Source organism: Elephas maximus, chromosome 14 (assembly GCF_024166365.1).
Source record: "Elephas maximus indicus isolate mEleMax1 chromosome 14, mEleMax1 primary haplotype, whole genome shotgun sequence".
Taxonomy (NCBI): Eukaryota; Metazoa; Chordata; class Mammalia; order Proboscidea; family Elephantidae; genus Elephas; species Elephas maximus.
In genome coordinates, this window is record NC_064832.1 from 58,437,820 (window position 1) to 58,460,047 (window position 22,228).

The 22,228-nt window shown below is 36.0% G+C and overlaps 1 protein-coding gene across 4 annotated transcripts in view; it reads right to left on the reverse strand.

Moving 5' to 3' along the window:
- The window catches only part of PCDH9 (protocadherin 9), a 1,049,989-nt gene that overhangs the window by 1,019,872 nt on the left and 7,889 nt on the right, over positions 1 to 22,228 (reverse strand). The window contains exon 3 of one of the 4 annotated variants that reach the window (XM_049852905.1): positions 1,059 to 3,428. The exons of the other annotated variants lie outside the window; for them this stretch is intronic. Coding sequence (XP_049708862.1) covers positions 3,330 to 3,428 — 99 coding nt within the window. The 3' untranslated portion in view covers positions 1,059 to 3,329. Of the gene's footprint in view, positions 1 to 1,058; positions 3,429 to 22,228 lie in introns of those variants that run through there. 4 annotated transcript variants of the gene reach the window in all.

Below are 22,228 nucleotides of genomic sequence, written 5' to 3' on the forward strand. Positions count from 1 at the left end.
ACATTTACATGAGGGTTGTGTGTGTGTGTGCACGTGTGTGTGCGCGTACTTGTGTGTGTGTGAATTGGTGTATCTCCAGAGTAATAACAAGATTAAATGTAATTCAAGTAACATGCGAATGCCAGAGAGTAATCTTATTCCTTGCCCTGTAAAATGAACAGGGGTTCATTAAGCAAATCATGTCTTTGAGATACTCTGTGCTTTAAGACTTTGACAGTAGAAAAGCCATGATTCGTTTAACTATAAAGTACGTACGCATTCAGATTAAATGAAGACATTTCAAGTCTCTTGAACACTACTCTCTCATAATGTTAGATATGACAATAAAAGAACTCCATACATCTTTTAATTATTTATTTTTTGAAGTTAAATGAATCTTAAACAAAATTTCGTAAGCTACAAACATCCTTAAATCGGGTAACAGATTTTTTTAAAATTTAAAGACCACCATTTCATTTTATCTGTATCTTGAGCTTCTTCATGGTTAATAGACTTTATAATTCTTTTAATGGTATTCTGTTGTATCAAAAGATCCATATATATTCACCTCAAATATAGTATGATGAACAAGTTGGTGATTTCTCTTTTTCAAATAATCGCTTTAAATTTGTAATATTTCTGATACTTTTGGCTTCACTATTACTATTTTAAGAGGTAATGAAAAAAGCAATTTTTAAAAAATATTGTAAATTAATAGAACACCATTGTCTAAGTGAGCTAGTCTGCAAAAGTGATACCAAATAATTCATTTCAATATTGCTATAGTTCACTTTTACTAATCTGTGCACAGCATCCAAAAGCGTTTTGTGGTTAAAAAATAGAATGCATGAAACTGAGGAGGAAATAAAGTCTACATCCTCTACTGAATAGAATCTCAAGAAATCACATTGCCCAAACATAAAAATTACCACTTCCTTCAAAAATCTATGTAAAAATATGTGCAAGATCTGGCCAAATTAAAGTCAAAGAACAGCAATTTTATTATAGCACCACTGGAGAAATAATCGATTTGCAACAGTGTTAAAAAGTTCTCAGATAACTTAAACAAAAAAACACAGCATTAGTACTAGAAAATACTGCCATAATTCTATATGTGATAGGTACAGCTTTGTAGCAGAAAAAAAATGTTGGAGCTGAGGGATTGTTAAATATATTAGTGTTGAAATATGTTTACTAACTCTTTTTAGTAATGTATGAAAAAATGTTCTTAAGAGACATTTCATGAAGTAAAACGTACATGTTTATTTGTTATGCATGTTCGTTGCATCAAATCTCATTTTCCCATATGGCCATGGACTAGACATACCTTTTCTGTAAATATTCTAAAGAAGTAAAAGCAGTTGTAATTAAATGGAAAAAAATCATATTCACAGCACACATTACGGGCCATTCAGTTGAACCAATTCTTACTAGCTTTGAAAAATGATTTATGTATTTGATGAGAAAAGTATTATGCCAGCTTTTGTCATATGGTTGTTTTCCATGTCCGTATTCACCCACTTTCCTGAAATTCTGAATATGCAAAGGCTAGGAGCTGATGTCCATTTGCTTTGTCTACCACACCACTACAGAGAAACCACTAGAAGATTTTCATTCCACTACTGTAATTTTGTCCAGTTCCATTAATCCTATGACTTTATTCCTTGACTGTCTAGAATTGATGTATGGTATATTCATCCATAATTGTGGAGGAAACAAAGTACATGCTGGAAAGCTTCTACTCTCCTCAAGACGGAAATTCCCAAGGCTAAGACTATTAAATGTGGCTCTTGTAATGTCCACTTGGATTGAGCTTTTCTGTCAAAATCATAACCAATAGGCATAATGTCACTACAAATTATCACCACATCCAGAATGTCAATGCAAAGTTAATTGAGTTCTTTGCAAAGCCTTGTCTGCTTAGTCCCTAGATAAAGGAGAACTCCAGCCATGTTTTAAATAATCTAGAAAGCTAAATCAACACATCACATTAGACCACTGAATGCATGTGTGCTTGTCAGGGTTTAGGTTCCCAAACTCCTACTGAGAACTCCACCACAAGTCTGTCGTCTATGGTGGAACTGACATAGTTTGGCATTCTACCTCCTGAATCTCACAGAAAGAGATTACTAAAACTGTTTGCTTTTAAGTTCGGTCTAATTAAATACAAAAATAGTATTATTATTTTTTAGTCATTTCTTTAAAAATGACTCTTTAAACAAATGCATAGACAAAAACTTTCTCCCACATCCCTACCAAAAATAGATTTCTATCTTTGCATAAGTCATGGGGTTCAAAGTAAACATGTGAGAATGCCTTTGTGTGCATATCTAAGAACTAGGCTTTTCCAGTATCTTAATTTAAAAAAGGAAATTCTGCTGCTCTATTTCATTGACAAATTAACAAGTGAACCTAGCTTTCTCCTATCTGTGGTTGTTCTAAAACTAGGCCCTTATCAAACGTTCTTCTTGTTTCATTAACAACAAAAAATCTGCAACCAGTCAACATTCTCAATACTGCTCTTTAATTAGAATAATTGAAATCCTTTTGCCTATTAAAGATTATTAGTGAGGGTCACTGAGAAAAAAGCAGTTGCCCCCCAAACAGGTCTCCTGCCACCCTTTAAAAAAATCGCTGAGTGCTCACAACCAAAATGTAAGCAATGCAAGCTTCAAGAATAATAGGTTTTTGGAAGGATAGGTCAATCTGCTTCTCGTTTCTTAGGTCAAGAAACTCTTCGAAGGAGCAGATTTTTTTTTTTTTTTTTAATTCTCTAGGAATGTAACAGAGCTTACGTCCTAAATAAGAACAGTATTCATCAACGCGATTCCATAATCCACACGCACGACACAGAATGGACAAAAAAGATTAGCATGCTATTCCGAGAATCAATTTCCTTTGCCTTCTGGAATAGGGAAAACTGTGCATACGTATCTTCTAGGGATTTCATTATAGCCATCAAATGTGCCTCAAATTAAAAGTGTAACAGTCTAACTTAGAAGTTTTATCAAAATGTATCCATGACAATAATCCACACTGAAAAATTTTACTGACTGTACAGTTCTTACAGTCCTCTGCATCTCTCAGTTTTAAAGGGGGACCTTGAAAGTCCAACCTGTGGCTGACAAATTTGAGGACAAATTGTTAAAGTTTAAGGAAGGCATTAAGAATCCAGTAATAAAATAAGGTCTACTTAGAGAACTGTGTAAAATAACTGGATAATTTTTATGGGGATGGGTGATAAAACTGGAAAACCTACTGCAGGAAAAAGTCTAAAATTGTATAAACAATAATAAAATAATTATATATATGTCTCTAAATAGACAAGCAGATGTGTTTCTCCCACGGCTTTACAGATAGGTGGGGGGAAGGCCCATGCTGATCTTAGCTGGCAAGTTTGTGCAGAGGTGGATGGTGGTTGGCACTTCTGACCCATTCAGGAACAGGGGCTGGAATAAAGAGTTAAAAAAAAAAAAAAAAAGGAAAGCATCATTCTAGTCTAGTGGACAAGTAAGAAGCAATCATTAAATTTTGACTGCCCCTCTTCTTCTAGACCACTCCCTATCTGATATAAGCAGTAACATTAGCATAAGCATAATCACAAAACTCTGTTCTATTTTGAGATGAACAAAAAGAGTTTAATTCGTTGCTAAAATTCATTGTTAATAAAAAGTATTTAGTGTCTTACTGCCTCCAAACTACTATACTTACTATGTACTACTTGTGAACATTCATTGTAAAATAGAAAGAACCACACACACCTCAGGTATGGTTGTGTAATAAACAATTAAAAAGAGGCTTTTTTTTAAACTTTTACATAAAGAATGTATTTTTTGCACAGTCAACTTGGTGATGTACTACAATTTCTAAATTAAAATTTGAATCATAGAGACAGTATTATTTAGCCACTGAGAGGAAAACCTCTGGTATCAGACTGGTTGGGCTGCAATTCTGGATTCTCCACTTACTAGCTTTGTGACCTTAAGACTGTCATTTAACTTCTCCTCAGCTGTAAAACAGGGGCAAGAATAATAGTACCTGACTCACAGGGCTGTGGTTCATATTTATTGAGTTAATACAGGTAAAGAACTGAGAGGAACGCCAGGCACATAGTGAGCACTCAGTCAATGCTGGCCATTATCATTATCTATGTAAGTAAAAGATATTGTTGGAAATCTAGTTTCAAACCATTGCAAACTGAGTTTCTAGAAATAAAGAGAAAGAGAAGAGGACCAAAATGAGTATTATGACTTTTCTCTTTACAGAACCCAAAATACCTTTCACTTCTCTTGTGAAAGTTTTGTTATCTAGCTAAAATTTCTATGGTTCATTTTGGCCAGTTACCTTCATGTATGTTTAAATGCATGGTTATGGTTTTAATAATAATCACCAACTATGTTAAAGTGCTCAATAATTTGTTTTAATCTCGGTATTATTCTCTTGGATTGAATGACTTTTTTTTTTTTAATGTTTGTTTTTTCATTACGAAGTCCCTGGGTGGCACAAACAGATTAAGTACTTGGTTACTAACCAAAAATTTGACACTTCGAACTCACCCAGAAGTACCTCAGAAGGAAGGCCTGTGATCTACTACTGGAAGATCACAGCTATTAAAAACCCTATGCATTGTGCAGGTTTACTCTGAAACACATGGTATTGTAGTAAATTGGAATCAACTCAAGGGCAACTGGTTTGTTTTTTGCTTTTTTACTCTACCTTTTTTATAATCTATCTTAGTTTGTTGTTATTGAAAATATACACAGCAAAATGTACACTAATTCAAAAGCTCCTACACGTACAATTCAGCAACATTGATTACATTCCTCAGGTTATGCAACTATTCTTACCTTCATTTTCTGAGTTGTTCCTCCCCCGCTAACATAAACACACTGCCCCTAAGGTTCCTATCTAATCTTTCAAGTTGCCGTTGTCAATTTGATCCCATATAGACCTTAAAAGAGCATAACGCACGAGGCAGACATTCTTTACTAGTTAAACTAAACTATGATTTATCTAATGTTGTTTTCACCCAAATTTCTAATGAACTTGTTTCTTTTCCAGGCAAATCATTGGGAGGCTCTGTCTATACAAGCTCATTATCTACAAGCACCCAATTCCAAATCGGATGCCAGCAGACATCATCTCTTTGTACTTTTACAATAGACAGCTGATTTGATTAATCAAATAGCTCTGATTTGCTGCATTGTCCCCAGAATGGCTGACTCTGACAATGCTCCGTGAGCTCATACAATTTTAAGTCTTGGCCTGTCTAGCTTCTTACCTTGCCAGAGACTGCTTACATCTCATTCCATCAATTACTGCCCAAAACAGCTGAAGGGCCTCTTATGCAAAATTCTTGGGTATTCATTTCATACTAATATAAATTTTTTTTTTAGATTCTTTATAATTTGCTATCACCTTCATTAGTAATATTATATAGCTTTGGGTTTTTATTTTTAATAGCCTAAAAAGGACCCTGTATCCATGGGTTTAAAAGATACTTTGTTTAAGGGTAGAATGTGAATATTTAGAAAGCATATCATATTCACAAGAGCCATATGATTATCTCTCTAATAATATATTTATATCATTTAGTTTACAATATTCATGCCACTCTTCCCTTTATGAAGAAAATCTCCATAATGTATAGGCTTTTTTGACCAAAAAAATTAGTTAGAAATTTACAAGCATTTGGATTGGTAAAATAATTTGCTTGGCACACACACACACACAAAAGGCACCGATTAAATCGTTTGGCATGAGAAAGGACTTTCTCCCATATTTTATTTACTAAGGTAAGTTATTAGAAATTAAAAAGAATTGGCTGAAAAAAATTAAGTATATTTGTTGCTAGTCATATATGAATGTCACACACACACACATAAATATGCAGAAACTAACACCACCCATGCTTTACCAGAACATAGATTTTTGATATGAGTGGTTGGAGGAATATGTTTAGAAAGGCACAAAAGGATAGGGATAGAAAATACGTGTTTGTAATGGCACTACATTAACTGCCTTTGTATGTGATGCTGAGATTAGCACATCTCTGATTTTATGTTGAAATTCATCATCACAGACAAGAAAACACTCACATGATTTCTAAACCAACTTTACTTAAATGTTATTTTAAGTGAGATGTTAGATGATGGCAGTTGGCTATCTTTCCTGACTCTCTAGTTAGAGATCATTCATTTTGGGCTATTATTATCTAACCCCTCTGCAAAGGGAACATTTATACCTTCCCCTGAAAAACCCTAGAGCTCAGTATTCTTCAGGGAAAGTCAACACAGTGCATCATAGGAACAGAGCTGAATGAATTCCCAGTATTTGAGCCATGGAGCCATTATTCGCGCACTTGGAGGAACATAATAATATAAGAGAAAAATTCCATCTGAATTTACCTGTTTGTGGAATCTGTTTACCTGTTCACCCTCTTGCCACTGGAAGTGTTTAGAACCAAGGAAAGGAACTTGGTTGCTGCACATTCGGAATATGAGCACCCAAAGTGTCTGCTTAATATGAAAAAGAAAAGTGTCTTGTGGCCAAAAGTGCGGGGTTTCTGGAACTACATCTCTCTCCTTCTCTGTCAACTTTCCACACTTGAAAAGTGACTCCTCAACCCTTCCAAAGACGGTGTAAAATATTCCTTTTACAATACCTTGACCAATAAATAAATAAAGTTGGGTTTTCCTAAAGTTTTTAAGAGATAAAAGATCACAATGTAGGAAGTAATGATAACCAAAAAAACCACACCTACTGCCGTTGAATCGATTCCGACTCACAGCGACCCTATAAGTAGTAAGTGCAAGCAAATTGAGGGTTTCAGAAATCGCTGAGCTATTAGAGGAGGAGGCATTCCTAGGCTGCTGTCCAGACATCAGACAATCCTGGGTCCCGGCTTCTGCAGGGTTCTGGAGAGAACGTGGTAGGCTGTGCTGTGCAAAGGGCCACTTGAATTTATGTCTGTGTAACCAAGTAGCACTTGTTATTTAACCATCAGGTTGTATGTCTGGGGCCTATTTCAGGTCATTTTTTTTTTTTCCTTGATTAATTTGTTGATCTATTTACAGCAACCAAATAAACCAAATAAATGAAATGATCACCAAATTTGTAATTTGGTCCTTTTAATCCCAAACTTGCTTTTCCCTCAGCAATAGATTGACAGTTCTGATTATTCAGATTATTTCTTCAACTTAACTATCTCGTCTTTGAATGAACAGTCTGCTTATAAAATCAAGGAGCATTATTTGATTTAATTAGCTTTTCTAAGACTTATTCTGATTAAAAATGGCACTATCAGTCAAAATTACAACAGTTTGACATTTCTCATATGATATTTACATATTAGTTCAAAATTATGCGTTTAATTCTCCAACAGTCACTAATGATGGAATACTAAAATTCATCCTAATGCCCTACTACAGAAGAAAAAAAGGAATCATACCTAATTAGAGTAATATTACTGTTAAAAATTATGGTAGGGTCACCGTGAGTCGGTATCCACTGGATGGCAGTGGGTTTGTCTTTTTTTTGGTTGTGCCTATTTTAAGCTGATAGCTTTCCAATCAAACTATCAACACTATAAATTTACTTGAGATTTGACGTTTCTCCTGTTTCATGATTTAGGAGGAAAAGTTAATTTTCTAGCTCAGAGAGGGAAAATTAATCAGGCAGAGACCTCAAAAAAGATAACCGCAATGCTGTGCTTTCAATGCTACGGCAGGAGAGTGATAACATAGATCATACAAACAATGGGAATATTGCAAATTGTTTATTGTTGGGAGAGACTGAACCATTTATTTTGTAACTGTTTTTCTTGAGCCAATATTAACATTGATTTGCACTATTTGAACATATGTCAGCTGAAAATAGAAGGAGGTAGGCCAGACGTATGTTGGGTAGCAAGAGAAAACCTCTCAAGGATGAATGTTTCTCCAAGTAATTAATAAAATCTCTAGTCCAAATTTTAATAATAGAGATGAAAAAAAAAAAGGCTGTGTCGAATCATCTAATTTTCAGAGGAGAAAACTGAATTCTCAAGATGCTAAGTAAATTTTAGCAAAGTACAAATGGCTTTGAATAGGACATTATGCAAACTGAAAATAACGTGTATCAAAGTTTTGAAATGGAAAAAAAAAATCCCAAGTGTTTAATAACTACTCCTGATTTATTTTCTTTGGTAAAGCAATGCTTAGTCAAATCATAAAAGACCAAAAATTGAAACTATGTAAAATCACCCAGTTCACTGTCACTGAGTAACACATCTCTGATTTTACATAGAAATTGGTTATTACAGACTAGATAACACTCCTATGAATTATGTACCAACCTTTATGTAAATGTAACTATCTCACTAACCTTAATCTATCCTGTTGCTTGATTCTAAATCAGTTTACCAAACTGACGATTTTTTCACATTATTCAAAAATTGAATTGCATATAGTTACTTGATTGGTCATATTAATCCATGTATGATTTCACCAAAACATTATTTATATCTTAATCAACGTATTTAATTAACAAGTGCTATCTCACATTTTATTCCTGAGGTCTACATATGTTAGCAGGTTTCAGCTGTGTAGTTCATTTAAATTAGAGCAATTACTTGGTGATACTTGCCCAAGCTTCCACAGAACAGTTGGAAAGATCCTTTTAGAGTTAGACTCCAGCTTGATGGTTTATCGCAGAAGCCTAATTGCAATTAAAATAGCACATTTTCTGGCAGTAAAGCTTTATCTTCTAAAAAATGTTTGCACAAGAATGAGCAGGTGAACCACCACATGCATTATTTCTCAAAAACAAAGATTTTTATTTGAACATGAGGTTGAAGTTTTGAAATGACCTGCTCATATAAGCATCCATCCATATGTACATTAGTATTTTGGAAATGGTTAAGTAAGTTAAAAATAACATAGTCTGTCTTGCCTGAAATGTGAGGCCCAAATATGACATTTTCTTCAAAGATGAAAGAAAAATCAAATTTTAAGTATGCAACATTCCTCAATTTAAGAGAAAATTGTATGCATTAAAGGTCTCTATTTTCAGGGTTTATGTCACTGCATTTATTTCCTGAAATATTGTGATAAATATTCATAAAATGGACTTGCCCAAATCTGAACCATCGGGAGGTAAAAGCCAATTAAGTCAAACATTTATCTAAACCAGGGTTTGAAGTCTCTGTTCTGTGTCTGTGTTTAGTTTACGTCTTTTGAAAGGCTGAAGTCTGAAACACTCTTTTGGATAATGGCATGAATCAAAATGTTCCTTTCAAAATGGATCTCTATACAAGTGGAACTTAATTTCTAGAGAATACTCTTTATTATTATTATTTTTAATTTGGTTGGGTTATAACTCAACATTATCAATGTGTGCCATGCTTTCAAAGTGATTTTTAATATAATAAATATGCTAATCACTTATAGTTACAAAAATGAAGTTTCACTTGCAACTATATTTTATTAACACCTTTGCCTCTAGAGGAAGTGTGATTTTAAGGATGAAAAAGTGCATTTCCCCCTAAATTAACTGCAGGATAAATTAAAAATCTGGCATCTTTATAATTACAGCAATAGATCTTAAAATTTTATTACCCCACTGATAGATCAAGTCTTCAATATGAGTTAAAGAGGAAAAAAAAGATCATTTTTATGTATTTCACAGAAATGATGAAATCAATTTAGAACCAGGGGAGAGCTCATAGTAAGAAAAAAAAAAAAAGGAAATTCAAAGAAAAAGGTATTATACTTAAAATCCCCTGGAATCTTTTAAAGCAAAGACAATGTTACTCTTTTTTTTTTTTTAATTCCCATTGTCTAGCACTGTTACTAGTTCATGACAGCCACTCAGTGAATGTATGCTGAGCAACAAAATGAACAAAAAATAAAAAGTGTAATCTGTATATATGAATGGATCGTAGCATAGGTCTTTGGCAGCAGGAAGATCTCACAGATACATATCAGAGAAAAAAAGTGAATAAAAATTTAAAACTATAGGATACAATTATGGAATACGTTTTAGTGTTCATTAAGGAAAATGTAATACGGTTCAGTAGCCTGGTGATAAGGCTGGATATTGTCTAGTTATCAGGCTTATGTCCAAATAAGATAAGTGTTCAGCAGGCAGAAAAAGTTCCCCAATTGCTAAATGAGAGAATCAAGTGAACCTTGTTCAGACAGAGAAAGATATGAGAGATGCAGTGCAGGAAACATCATTTTCTTCATCAAATGAGAATTTGGTCGTTATGTGAACTGGAATTTACATAGACTTCCTTGGATGCACAATCAGTTCTCCATTATAACGGGTTACAGAGGATATCATTGAAACAGGCGATCTAAATGGTGACCGCCCTAATTTACATTTAGCTTTGTAGTATATATGAATATGTATTTTATGTCATGAGAATGTTAAACATTTCAAGTAAAACAATGAATTCAAATCCTTAAGGCCTCATCCTTGCCATGGAAAATTTATTCAATACTTTAATCTTGTCTGAATGTCTCCATGTGTGTTGCCATTGTGGGATTGATCACGAAGGAAACTAGCATTTATTGAATATCTACCATATGCCTTGCTTTAATCCTTAATGACAACTCTATGAGGTCTGATACTCAAGGCCCAATCTACCTTGCTCAGAATCCCAGTGCTGTGGATGGATATCACATCTTAGCATGAAACAAGCAGTTGCTGTTCTTAGCTGCAGTGGAGTTGGCCTCCTACTCACGATGACCCCACACACAATAGACGGAAGCTCTGCCCAGTCCTGCACCATTCCCATGATTGATTCTGTACCAGACCTTTGTAGCCTAAAGCAAATTTTGCCACTTTGTCATTTTTTACATTTGCTTGAAATTTTCCAAGCACAAAGAATGAGTTTTTGGTTGTCTTTCTCTCCCCTACCCCTTCCCCCCACCCCCGGTTTTGTTTTAAAGTATTTTATTCCCACTGGGTCGCTGTCTTTATCTTAAAGTAGAACAAAACCAAAAGGCCAATCCAAACACAATTGAATTGTACAGAGAGACTGGTAAAGGTCACTAAGAATTTAAAAACTTAATTTCTACCTTCTAAGTCAAATGGAGCTAACTGAAATATGACTGCCTCTTTTTTTTCTCAGCAGATAAAGTTGCTTGAATTAGTAACAAATTCCCACTGTACTCTGCCCCAAATCCAAACCATTAACTTTATCTTGAAGACGTCAGCTATTCCAGTGCAAGGCAATGATTTTAGATCCAGGACATTAAGAAAAATTACAGTAATATCATAATGTGTTACACTTTTATTTATTGAGTCTTATTTCTGTTATGTCACCTATATAATCACACATTATAACCTTGCATACTCAGGCATAAAAATGTATTTATAAATGAATATATATTATAGAGGAAAAAGAGCAAAAATATTAGTTCTTTTGCTTCTGATAGAAATTCGATGAATCCCAGAAATATGATCGATCTACTCCAAAGCATTTTAACTAGTTTGATTACACCATGGAAGCCATTACTTCAACAGATATGCTTTCTAGTCTATGGAATAATTGGAAGCAAGAACCAGCAGGTTTCAAATGACTCCTGCTGTGTTAAGCACTGACTGTGAAACAGATTCACTCTCTTATATGCTGTTTTGTAATAGGAGTGATGTATAAGGTGAGAATCCCCAGACGGGGAAAAGGGGAAGGGCGGGGGGGGGTTGCTATGGGTAATCGACCAACGGGGAAGTAAATTAATAACAAATACTAAAAGGAGCAGAATAATTTTAAGGCATGACACGCAAAAGAAAATGGTAAAATTCTCAAAATGAAAGACGATACAATTACGCAAACATGAAACAAGAGAAACTAAGATCCAAGCAAAACATAGCATATCTTATCTGCTGTACTCTGATGTTGTTACAAAGATCAACTTTTCAGAACTTCTAAATAACCAAAAAAACAGATGTTTTAAATCAAAAGCAGATTAACAGAGATAAGATTTATTAAGATGATATTATACAGCTCAGATCCAAGAAAACCACCAAAAACAAAAATGAAAGATCTTGCATTAGGGAGCCTCTGTCAGGGGCAGACTATACATCCAGACTATATACATCCTTGGACAAACAGGGTGGAAAACAGGTGCCTTTTTGAGTGCCTGCCAACCATGGGCCAGATATTTACCTGGACCAAAAAAAAAAAAAACTGGACCAGCAGATTTAATCTCATATCTTTATGGATTAGGCATAGTTACACTCATGGAAACCAAGGGTCAGCACATTTAAAAGATACATTCAATGTCACACACAGTAAATCATTAAGCCATTTTTTCTTAATGCAAGTATCAAACTACTTCTCATAGTTTCAGTTTTGTCAGCTGGAAACAGAATTAAATAGGCCAAATAATCTCAAAGGTCCATCTGAGTCCTGAGAATGTAAAACTATTCTAGGAGTTCTATTAGACACCAAATTTATCTTTCTAAAATTACTATAGTAGCTAGACACTGCATTAATCACTACTGAATTACTATTTTGCTTCTCTTTTTAGAATTTATATGTGATCCTAGGGTGATGTCTGGATGGCTCAAATGCCTATTAAGGGAAGTGTAATGTGATTTGTTTTTCAAAATATTTTTCTCCGGCAAGCAGATATCAAAGTGAATCTATTAATCATTATGGTTAGAAGTAACCACTCAAAATAATCTAAATATTCCAAGATTTAAATTAAAATTTTAGTCAAAGTGGTTTGGGAGAGAAAGAATCTGATCCTGTTTATTTGGGATTTTCTGAGCTCACTCTTTCCCTTCCCATTATATCCCAATACGGAAGGGAAAAAAAGATGTTAAGATGGGCAGACACAGTGTTGTGTAAGAAATGAGAGAAAATGTAAACCACAGGCATCACTGAGTAGGTGAGCAAAGAGTGTATTTATGTGTATTGGCATCAGCAGTTTGCTAATTCTCTTCTTTCTCTGATCTACGTGCAAAAATCATTAGTGAGTCAAAATGCTATCAAGGTGTAAATTATATTTCACTTAAAAAAAAATGACAAAAAGCAGAGTTTGTATGTAAGAAGGCCTCCTCTCGTTCCTCTCTGGAACTAGGGTGGGCCAGCATGGGTCTTCACTGAACCTCCAGAGGTACGCATCTTTAAAACAAGGAAGGAGTGCCCACAAGATTATATTTTCTTAGCATGGAGAGGATGGGGACTTTTCAGCCACAAAAAAAAAAAATAAATAAATAAAAATTCTTAAGGCCAATTAGTGCTGTCATCAAGCCCCGCTGTTGTAGAGAAAAATAGAGAACTAGAACCAGATATTCAGAACTTTGTCTATATTTTCTTTATTCACTTTGGCCACTGTCACAGGAATACGTTAAGCTTTTATGTGTCATCTTCTTATCATATTTTAATATAGTCCCGTGGGGTCCTGGTGGCTCAGTGGTTAAGTGTTTGGATGGTAACCAAGAAGGTCAGTAGTTTGAATCCTCCAGCAGCTCTTGGAAGTCCTATGGGGCAGTTCTACTCTGACCTATAGGGTCGCCTTGAGTAATGACATAGTGAAGGAGCTCTGGTGGTGCAGTGCTTAAGCGCTGAGCTGCTAACTGAAAGGTCGGAGGTTTGAACCCACTAGCCACCCTCCACAGGAGAAAGATGTAGCAGTCTGCTTCCATAAAAATTACAGCCTTGGAAAACCTATGCGGCAGTTCTACTGTGTTCTATAGGTTCGCTCCAAGTCGGAATCAACTCGCTGCCAACCCTTTTTTTTTTTTTTTTTATGATCTACTATTACTTTACTGGAAACCCTGATGGCACAGTGGTTAAGTGCTATGGCGCTAACCAAAATATTGGCAGTTCAAATCTACCAGGCGCTTTTTGGAAACTCTATAGGGGAGTTCTACCCTCTCCTATAGGGTCGCTATGAGTCTGAGTGACCTGATGGCAACTTTGTTTTTTTTTTTAACTGGGAGGTAATTCATGAAGAACAATGTGGGTACACTTAGTTGCCTTATATATAAGATAGCTTAAAAAAATAAATGTACTGCAACCCTCTTCAACAAAATAATATCACTAATGAAGAAAAGGTTTCAAGCTTATATCCGATTTTAAAATAGTATATTCCAAGTGAAAGTAGACCACATATAGGAAAGAAATCCCAGCGTAGAGGACTGGGTTCTTTCTAGACCGGAAACAGAAAACACTAGCTTTAGCCAGATGAATTAAAGAACAGCACTTACTTAAATTTTCTGAAACTCAGTTTCCACATATGACGAATAAAATGATCATGTCTTCTTTATATGGTTGGCATAGAGATTAAATACAATGTAAAAGCCTGCACATATATAAAGTACAATTGCCATAAAGCTGATCTCTCAGGTTACGTTAACCTGTATTGAATACGTATTACAGACATTTTTAAGCACTTGGCTGCTAACCAAGACATCAGCAGTTCGAAACCACCAGCCACTCTGCTGGAGAATGATGTGGCAGTCTGCTTCTGTAAAGACTTACAAGTCCATATGCGGCAGTTCTACTCTTCCTGTACGGTCACTATGAGTAGGAATCGACTCGACAGTGATAGGAGGCACTGTTGTAGGTTCAGTCTTTGAAGTATAAAGCTGAATAAGACAGGGTCTTAACTTTGAGCTTTCTTATATTGACTTTAATTATTATGCTTAAAAATATACCAATATTTGGCTTGACTGAGTAGCCATTCGAGACCGAAAGATCACCAGGAGCCAGGACCATGTTTTGAACAATCCAGAATATACGCCTGGGGTTGACACTGCCTCAGCTGGAGAGGATGCAAGGCTACTGCCAATAACAGATGGCCCTAGAGGAATAGTTTAAACCCTGAGGAGTGCTACTCCCAGAATCATCCAGAAGTCAATAACCCTTAGCTAAAGCAGAATTTAATTGTCTAAAACAGAGACTTGAGGTATCAAAATGGTTTTGCTTAATTATTACCATGTTTAAAAATCAATCAATGAATTCAACACGTTTTGCTGCCACTGCTTGGCAGAAGATCTTGCTGTCATGACCAAGAATGAAAATGAGTTGATGTCAAACTAAAATTTCCCAGAGATCCTGTCTGTTTTTACTAGGGTTTAATGCGATTTTGATACTCATTTCAATTTCGCAGCAAAAACAAAACAGCAATTCATTTTCATAAAAATACTAACATCTCTTTTATGTTGGAAATCATTCAAATGACTTGGGAATGCATTGGGACATTACTAATTTATATAGCCACAAACCTAATTTCATTCCTTAATTTTGAAAAAAGACATCAGGAAGAAAAACTCAGTTTTAAAAATTGTGAAGGAAGAATACATTATGTGAAACCATAAGTCAGAATAAATAGGGAGTTGCTATTCTAGAAGGAAGGATACATTTATGAATGTTTTATTGGACACTTTATGGATGTTTCTTGAGCAAAACCTTTCAGTGATTTGTTTGTTTTGTTTGACGCAAGATAGGCTGAAATAATTTCATGCCCTTTACAACTCTGTCTAGAAACTGAAGAAGCAGATGTTTATTATGTAATGTAAACGGATATAGTCTACCTAGTGAATGACGAGAAACGGGGCAAGACAAGTTGCCAATTCAGGTGTGTTCACAGCTGACGCACAGAGGGAAGGTTATTGTGAGTCTTGGCTTCCAATGCGAAAATCGGGTCAATGACATGAATATATTGCACTGGAGGGCATCGACACACAACTCAGAATTCACTCTGTTTTGTCTCCATTTGTCACTTGTACCTTCTACAAAAAGGCTCCTGCAGAACCCTCTGTAGCCAGGTACTTGACCGTCCTCAGCACGCAGCTGCTGTCACACAGAGGCACAGATTGGTTGCATCCTCTCAAGACAAGATCTACTAACAGAACTACTGCCAGCAGAAGACATTTTTGTTTTCTACAAAAGATACAGCTTCATTTTCTAAATTCTTCTGGATTTCCATTCCTTTCCGTATTGAGGTTTGTTTAATGAGGAAAGAAAAGAAAAAAAACCTCATTTCCCGAATTGCGGTTGCTATTGTCTTACACACACAAAAGGAAGTTTTGTTTTCAAAATCAATCTATCATGATTCTCAGCAAATCACTGTGCCTGCTGTGGACTGAGCATGGATTACATACTTTTTTCTAGTAGACAAAAAATACAGGATTTGTAAAATCATTTAAAAAAAAATATGTATGGCTATTTCCAAAGACTCATATCTCACAAGGCCAGGCAAAGACATTAAGCATTGAAGAACTACAAGGTATTTTTACTGAACACTGTCATGAAGGTAAACATATTGAAACCCATGTATGTCTGGAATGAAATGCTGTGATACAAATACACACGATTTTACAATGGAGTAAAGATGAATTCTAAAAGTACGATTAGAAATATGATTCAATAGCAATTCCTATGAGGACCAAAGCTCTCACTCAGTACCCAGCCCTTTTCATTATGGTCATGCTATAGGCTTTTAGATACCTAGATTTCTGTCTGATTTACTGTTAGAGGAGAGTCCACACACGTGATTGAGTTTCTCCTTGGGAGAGATGAAGGCCAGATCACGGGCATCAGAGGTCTGCATCATCTATGCAGAATAACTGGCATCATCAAAGAGCAAATCTGTCCATTCTAACATGTGCATTTGAGGTTTTTATCCTTCTAGACTTCTCCAATGTTTCAGCATTTGAAAAAAAAAAAATAGGCAATGCTAATTCCTGAGGCTCTAAATCATTCTAATGTGGAGGGAAACGTGTTAGTGAGTTGTATTACAAAGTCTTTATTTCATACTTAATAGGCACCTGCAATACCAGCATTATACAAAGCTCTCTACTTTCCAAATCTCTAAAACCCCACTTAATTTTCAGCGCTGATTTCCTGCAATCTAAGAGCTTATGAAGGGTTCACTGTGTTTAAACAGATCTCTGCAAAATGTGCCAGAACTTGCCTGTCTGTGATGCCATTCATTTGGAGGTGCATCCCAAATTTCTATCACTGGCACTCTTATTTCCGACTAAAATAAATATTCTCCGAATGAAAGCTGAAGATTAGGAGGACAAAAAAAGGAGGCAAAGTAACTAGCACTGGGAGAGATATATGCGAATATCAGCTGAATGACAATTCTTCATACCATTCACCACCAAAGCTTAAAGACTCAAATACTTTGCGATCCATTAGTTTCTCAATATCCTGAAAGGGATTAGAGTATTTCTTAATCAACTGCTAACAGACTGCAAAGGGCCAGAGACTGGATATTAACCAAGCAGTATAATGCTAAAACGCAGAAATGGTCAGATAGAAAGACATACCATGGAGGAATGTTAAAACACAAGACATTATGCAAATATGATAAAAAAAGACCTTCTTTCCTGTAGCCCAAACAATTAAAAATCTATATAAATTAATAAAAGGTGAAGCTGAAGTAGACTCCTTTCAAGAGGAGATGGGTTAATTTGATGTTTTTTTTCCAAGGAACTCTGGAATAATTAGTGTAAAATGACTAGGAAGAATCAATCAAACACGCCTGGAATGATTTGCCTGTGTTTACTGGTGGTCCCACGGCCATCATTTTAAATGCGATAGGTGCTTGTGATGCTGCAACCTATCAAACTGTTAGAGATCCAGGAAAAACACTTTCTCATATCACTTAAATAATGGATAAGTATGTAAAAACAGATCCATAACGAACTTTGAGTTCTGAAGCCTTCAATTTATATGTTACGGCTGAGAAACATCACTGATTAGGCCAGTAAACTTGACGTAACGTCTACAGGAGACAAACGTAACATCTATAGACACCAGTATGAGTGAGACGGGTTAACTAAGGATTGTTTTTTTTTCCAGCTTATCCCCGTCATCACGCGTTACGGTTAAGAAAAGACAGTTGCTAGCTTATTTAGGCATTGCAAATTTTAATGAATTGTGGCTTAGGAAAAAAAGAATATAAATCCAAACCGAAATGCCAATCACGGTAATCTATCTTTCTCGTCCTATGTTTCTGACGACTGACAGCCCAATAGGTTTGTATCAAACAAAGGCAAAAAGCATGTGTTCCTTTCCAAATGAGATGTTTGACAGATTTAACAGCTTTCTGAAATAACAACTGATGAAATCTTAAACAGCAGATTATACTTCCTGTATACACGAGAGATCATGTTACTAAATTTGGATTTACTTCATAGACACAAAGCCAAGGTGGAGGGGGGGCCGGTACTGGCTATTAAAAAATCCTCAAGACATTAGCATTCTTACTTGTTGGAAGTCTGACTCCTATGCCTCCAGGTACTGAAAACTTTACAGTTATCCACTTGCTGAGCCACATTCCCAAAATCTGACTAACACCTACTCTATGATTAGTGTCATGTTTCTACCAACCTGATATAAACTTTAGGGCCCTGACATGTAATACATTCTGAAAAAATAGTCAATGTAAAATCAGGTGGCAAGAAAGGCAAAACAAAAAATATCCACATTAAATAATTCTTAGTTATTTTCCCACTAAGTTAAATATGACGGAAAGCCTGGTGGCATAGTGGTTAAGAGCTAAGGCTACTAACCAAAAGGTCGGCAGTTCGAATCCACCAGGTGCTCCTTGGAAACTCTGTGGGGCAGTTCCACTCTGTCCTAAAGGGTCGCTATGAGTCAGAATCAACTCAGTGGCAAAGGGTTTTTAAGTTAAATACATGAAATTAATATTGATTTATTCATATCAGCAAGAATCACTAAAGAGACTCATTTATAGTTTTGATAAAGGGTGCCGTCTAAGAAAACACCAGACTAAATTCAGAGAGAGCTTATCTCAAGGATTTTTAGAGAAGGCAGTAAACAATCCACTAGATTCACTCTTTTTCTCTTTATTTGTTTGTTTAACTATCCATTGGCCAAGAGTTCAACTCTGACAAAGTGAGACTGACAAAGTACTAAAGAAGAGCAATACAGACAATTGACATGGACCTGAAACCCTGTAACCACAAAGACTGGTACGACTGGATCAACACAACCTTTGCATCTTTCAGCTTCTGGTGGATTTCTGTATTCTCCCCAAGGGTATAGAAAGCGAAAAAACAGAAGTATATAAGAAAATAAGACGAATTGTGGCTATGAGCTATGAGCTATCAACCAAACCCAAAACCAAACCCATTGCCGTGGAGTCAATTCTGACTCATAGCAACCCTATAGGACAGAGAACTGCCCCATAGAGTTTCCAAGGAACGCCTGGTGGATTTGAACTGCCAACCCTTTGGTTAGCAGCCATGGCACTTAACCACCACGCTGCCAGGGTTTCCATGAGCTATCTGAAGATATAATTAAAGTGCTACTTTCTTACCTCAGCACAATAATGTGAAAAAAAAAACTCATTAAAATTCCATTTCTAACATTTTGAGTGTAGTTTATAGACAACTCATGTATGTCCACATGTAAATGAAACTTCAAGAGTCGAAATAATAAAAAATTTGCAGTTAATTTTAATGATGCCAAAGTCTGTACTCTGTTGCCATGAGAATGACTTATCTGAAACCAAGGCAAACTTCAAATTTTGTGTTTCTATATCTATAATTGGAAACCCTGGTGGCATATTGGTTAAGTGCTACGGCTGCTAACCAAAAGGTCGGCAGTTCAAATCCACCAGGCACTCCTTGGAAACTCTATGGGGCAGTTCTACTCTGTCCTATAAGGTCGCTATGAGTCGGAATCGACTCGACGGCAGTGGGTTTTTATATCTAGAAGTGCAATAATATTTAAAAAAATAACAATAAAATATTCAAATACAGAAATCATTTTTCATGCTAATAATTGTCCAGGAATCAGCTGACATGTTTAGTACAATGCTGACTTTTCATTATGATTCTTCTTCAGGCTATTGGCAATGAATGCTAATTTTTATCTTAGTTTTATAGTCTACAAGTATCAAACTGGAAAAAAAAAAATGAGATATTTGCTCCACAAACCTAAGAGGGAATGTAAGGAGTTTGAATAGATGTCTCATTCTCATTTCAAAATCTTCAATGAATGCCCAAGTGTTTCTGAGTATCTTCTACCTTGTAAGTGTGAAAACTAAGTCCATGACCATACAGTATTGAGCAAAAGAGAAAATGTAGAAATAAATTGTTAACTGATAACTTTTAAAAAATAGTTTGCATTTTGGGGAGCAGATTTCAACTGTCCCTAATACACTCCAAAATTTAGTAGCTTAAAATATTGTAAAGTCGTTGTTAACCTCACAAATATTAGTTCCCTTCACTTTCAATTATTATTTTTCTTTCTTACTGTCATAAATAGCAATTCTGTCACTGTCTTTTGCACCTAACATGACATAACCGCATTTTTAGTGGTTGTAGTAGAATTACCCGCCCCCCCAAAATCATAAATGTAACATCAAAAAACCAAAAGCAAACCCATTGCCATCGAGTTGATTTCAATGCATAGCAACCATAGGACAGAGTAGAACTGCCCCATGGGGTTTTTAAGGAGCGGCTGGTGGATTCCAACTGCCAACCTTTTGGTCAGCAGCTAAGCTCGTAACTACTGTGCCACCAGGCTGCAAATGTAATACAGTATCCACCAATGGTTTGGAATAGACGCAATTCCCTTCATACTGTACAAGTACATGTATATACTTGGGTGTAGCATGCCCACACATTTTCAGTGTATAATTTCTTCAATGTATACACACATTTATATATATGTAACAAATACTACTCTAGATTGCGACAAGTTAAAGTCAGGATGCTTAAGTTCTACAATGAATATTTTCATTTACAAAATCCAACATAACTGTCCCCCATGGCGTAGTGGTTAAGTGCTACAGCTGCTAACCAAAAGACTGGCAGTTTAAGTTCACCAGACACTCCTTGGAAACCTTATGGGGCACTTCTACTCTGTCCTATAGGGTCGCTATGAGTCAGAATCGACTTGACGGGACGGGTTTTGTTTTGGTTTACCTAGAACCAAATTTGGAAACCCTGGTGGCGTAGTGGTTAAGAGCTACAGCTGCTAACCCAAAGGCCAGCAGTTCGAATCCACCAGGAGTTCCTTGGAAACCCTATGGGGCAGTTCTACTCTGTCCTATAGGGTCACTATGAGTCGAAATCAACTCGACAGCAATGGGTATGGGTAGAACCAAATTCTAGTGCAACTATCACAGAATATTTTTATTACTTGAAGAAGTCGTCAAATGTAAATAAGTCACTTTTTTTCTAACATTTTCATCTATATTCAAAAAAGCACATGAGGGCCAAGAAAATTAGTTCTCCAATGCTATCACCGAGGCTAGAGACAGCAATAAACAGCTTACTGTAAAGCCTCCAGCTACAATAAAACGGCTGTCAATAGCGGGCTAAGAGTTGGGCTGTTCAAAAACAGGTCCTCTGGAAGTGAGTATCTGAAAGAGAAAGGAGCAGACATATCTTGTTCTAAAAGTGGGGTCCCTGGACTGGCCACATCAGCATCACCTAGGAACTTGTCAGCTGAAGTAAATTTTCCGGCCCCGCTGCAGTGGTGTTGAAACAGGAACTCCAGGGCTGGGGCCCGACCATCCCTGTTTCAACAAGTCCTCCAGGTGATTCCGGGGCATGCTGATACTGGGAGGTAATAGCGTACATATGCTTTATCATATCTATCAAGAATACTTTCTCCCCCTTTTAAAGAAAATATATCAATGTGCTTTATCATTTACTGTCCTACAGGAATTTTGTTGTCATCCTCTTTAGCTTTATAGCAGTAAGCCTTGCTTTTTGATGAAAAAAATATCAAGACGTGATTTTTTGCTAAAATATGGAAATTTCACTCAACTTGTGAATGCTAAGGTCACTTCCAAATATTTATAAAAAATAACTTGGGCATTCAGTGACAGATATGTTATATTCAAGAAAAAGGGAAGTTTAGTAAAATACGGTGGCTGAGGAATGTGCATTTACAATTGTTTCATGCATTGTTTTTGCAGAATAACACAAGGGGAAACAGGAGGAGGAAAAACAGTCAGCCAAATCAGGCACCAATGCGCTACAAACCAACCCACAGGGTAAAAATCAGACATTAGGTTTTCATCATATAAACCCGTTGCCATCAAGTGGATTCTGACTCATAGCGGCTCTACAGGACAGAGTATAACTGCCCCATAGGGTTTCCAAGGGGCGGCTGGTGGATTTGAACTGCCTTTTGGTTAGCAGCTAAGCTCTTAACCATTGTATAGACAATACAAATCAATTTGTTTATATTTGGTGACCTTTATCCAAGAAGCTTACAGTTTAGCTACATACCAATTAGCACTATAAAGTGAAC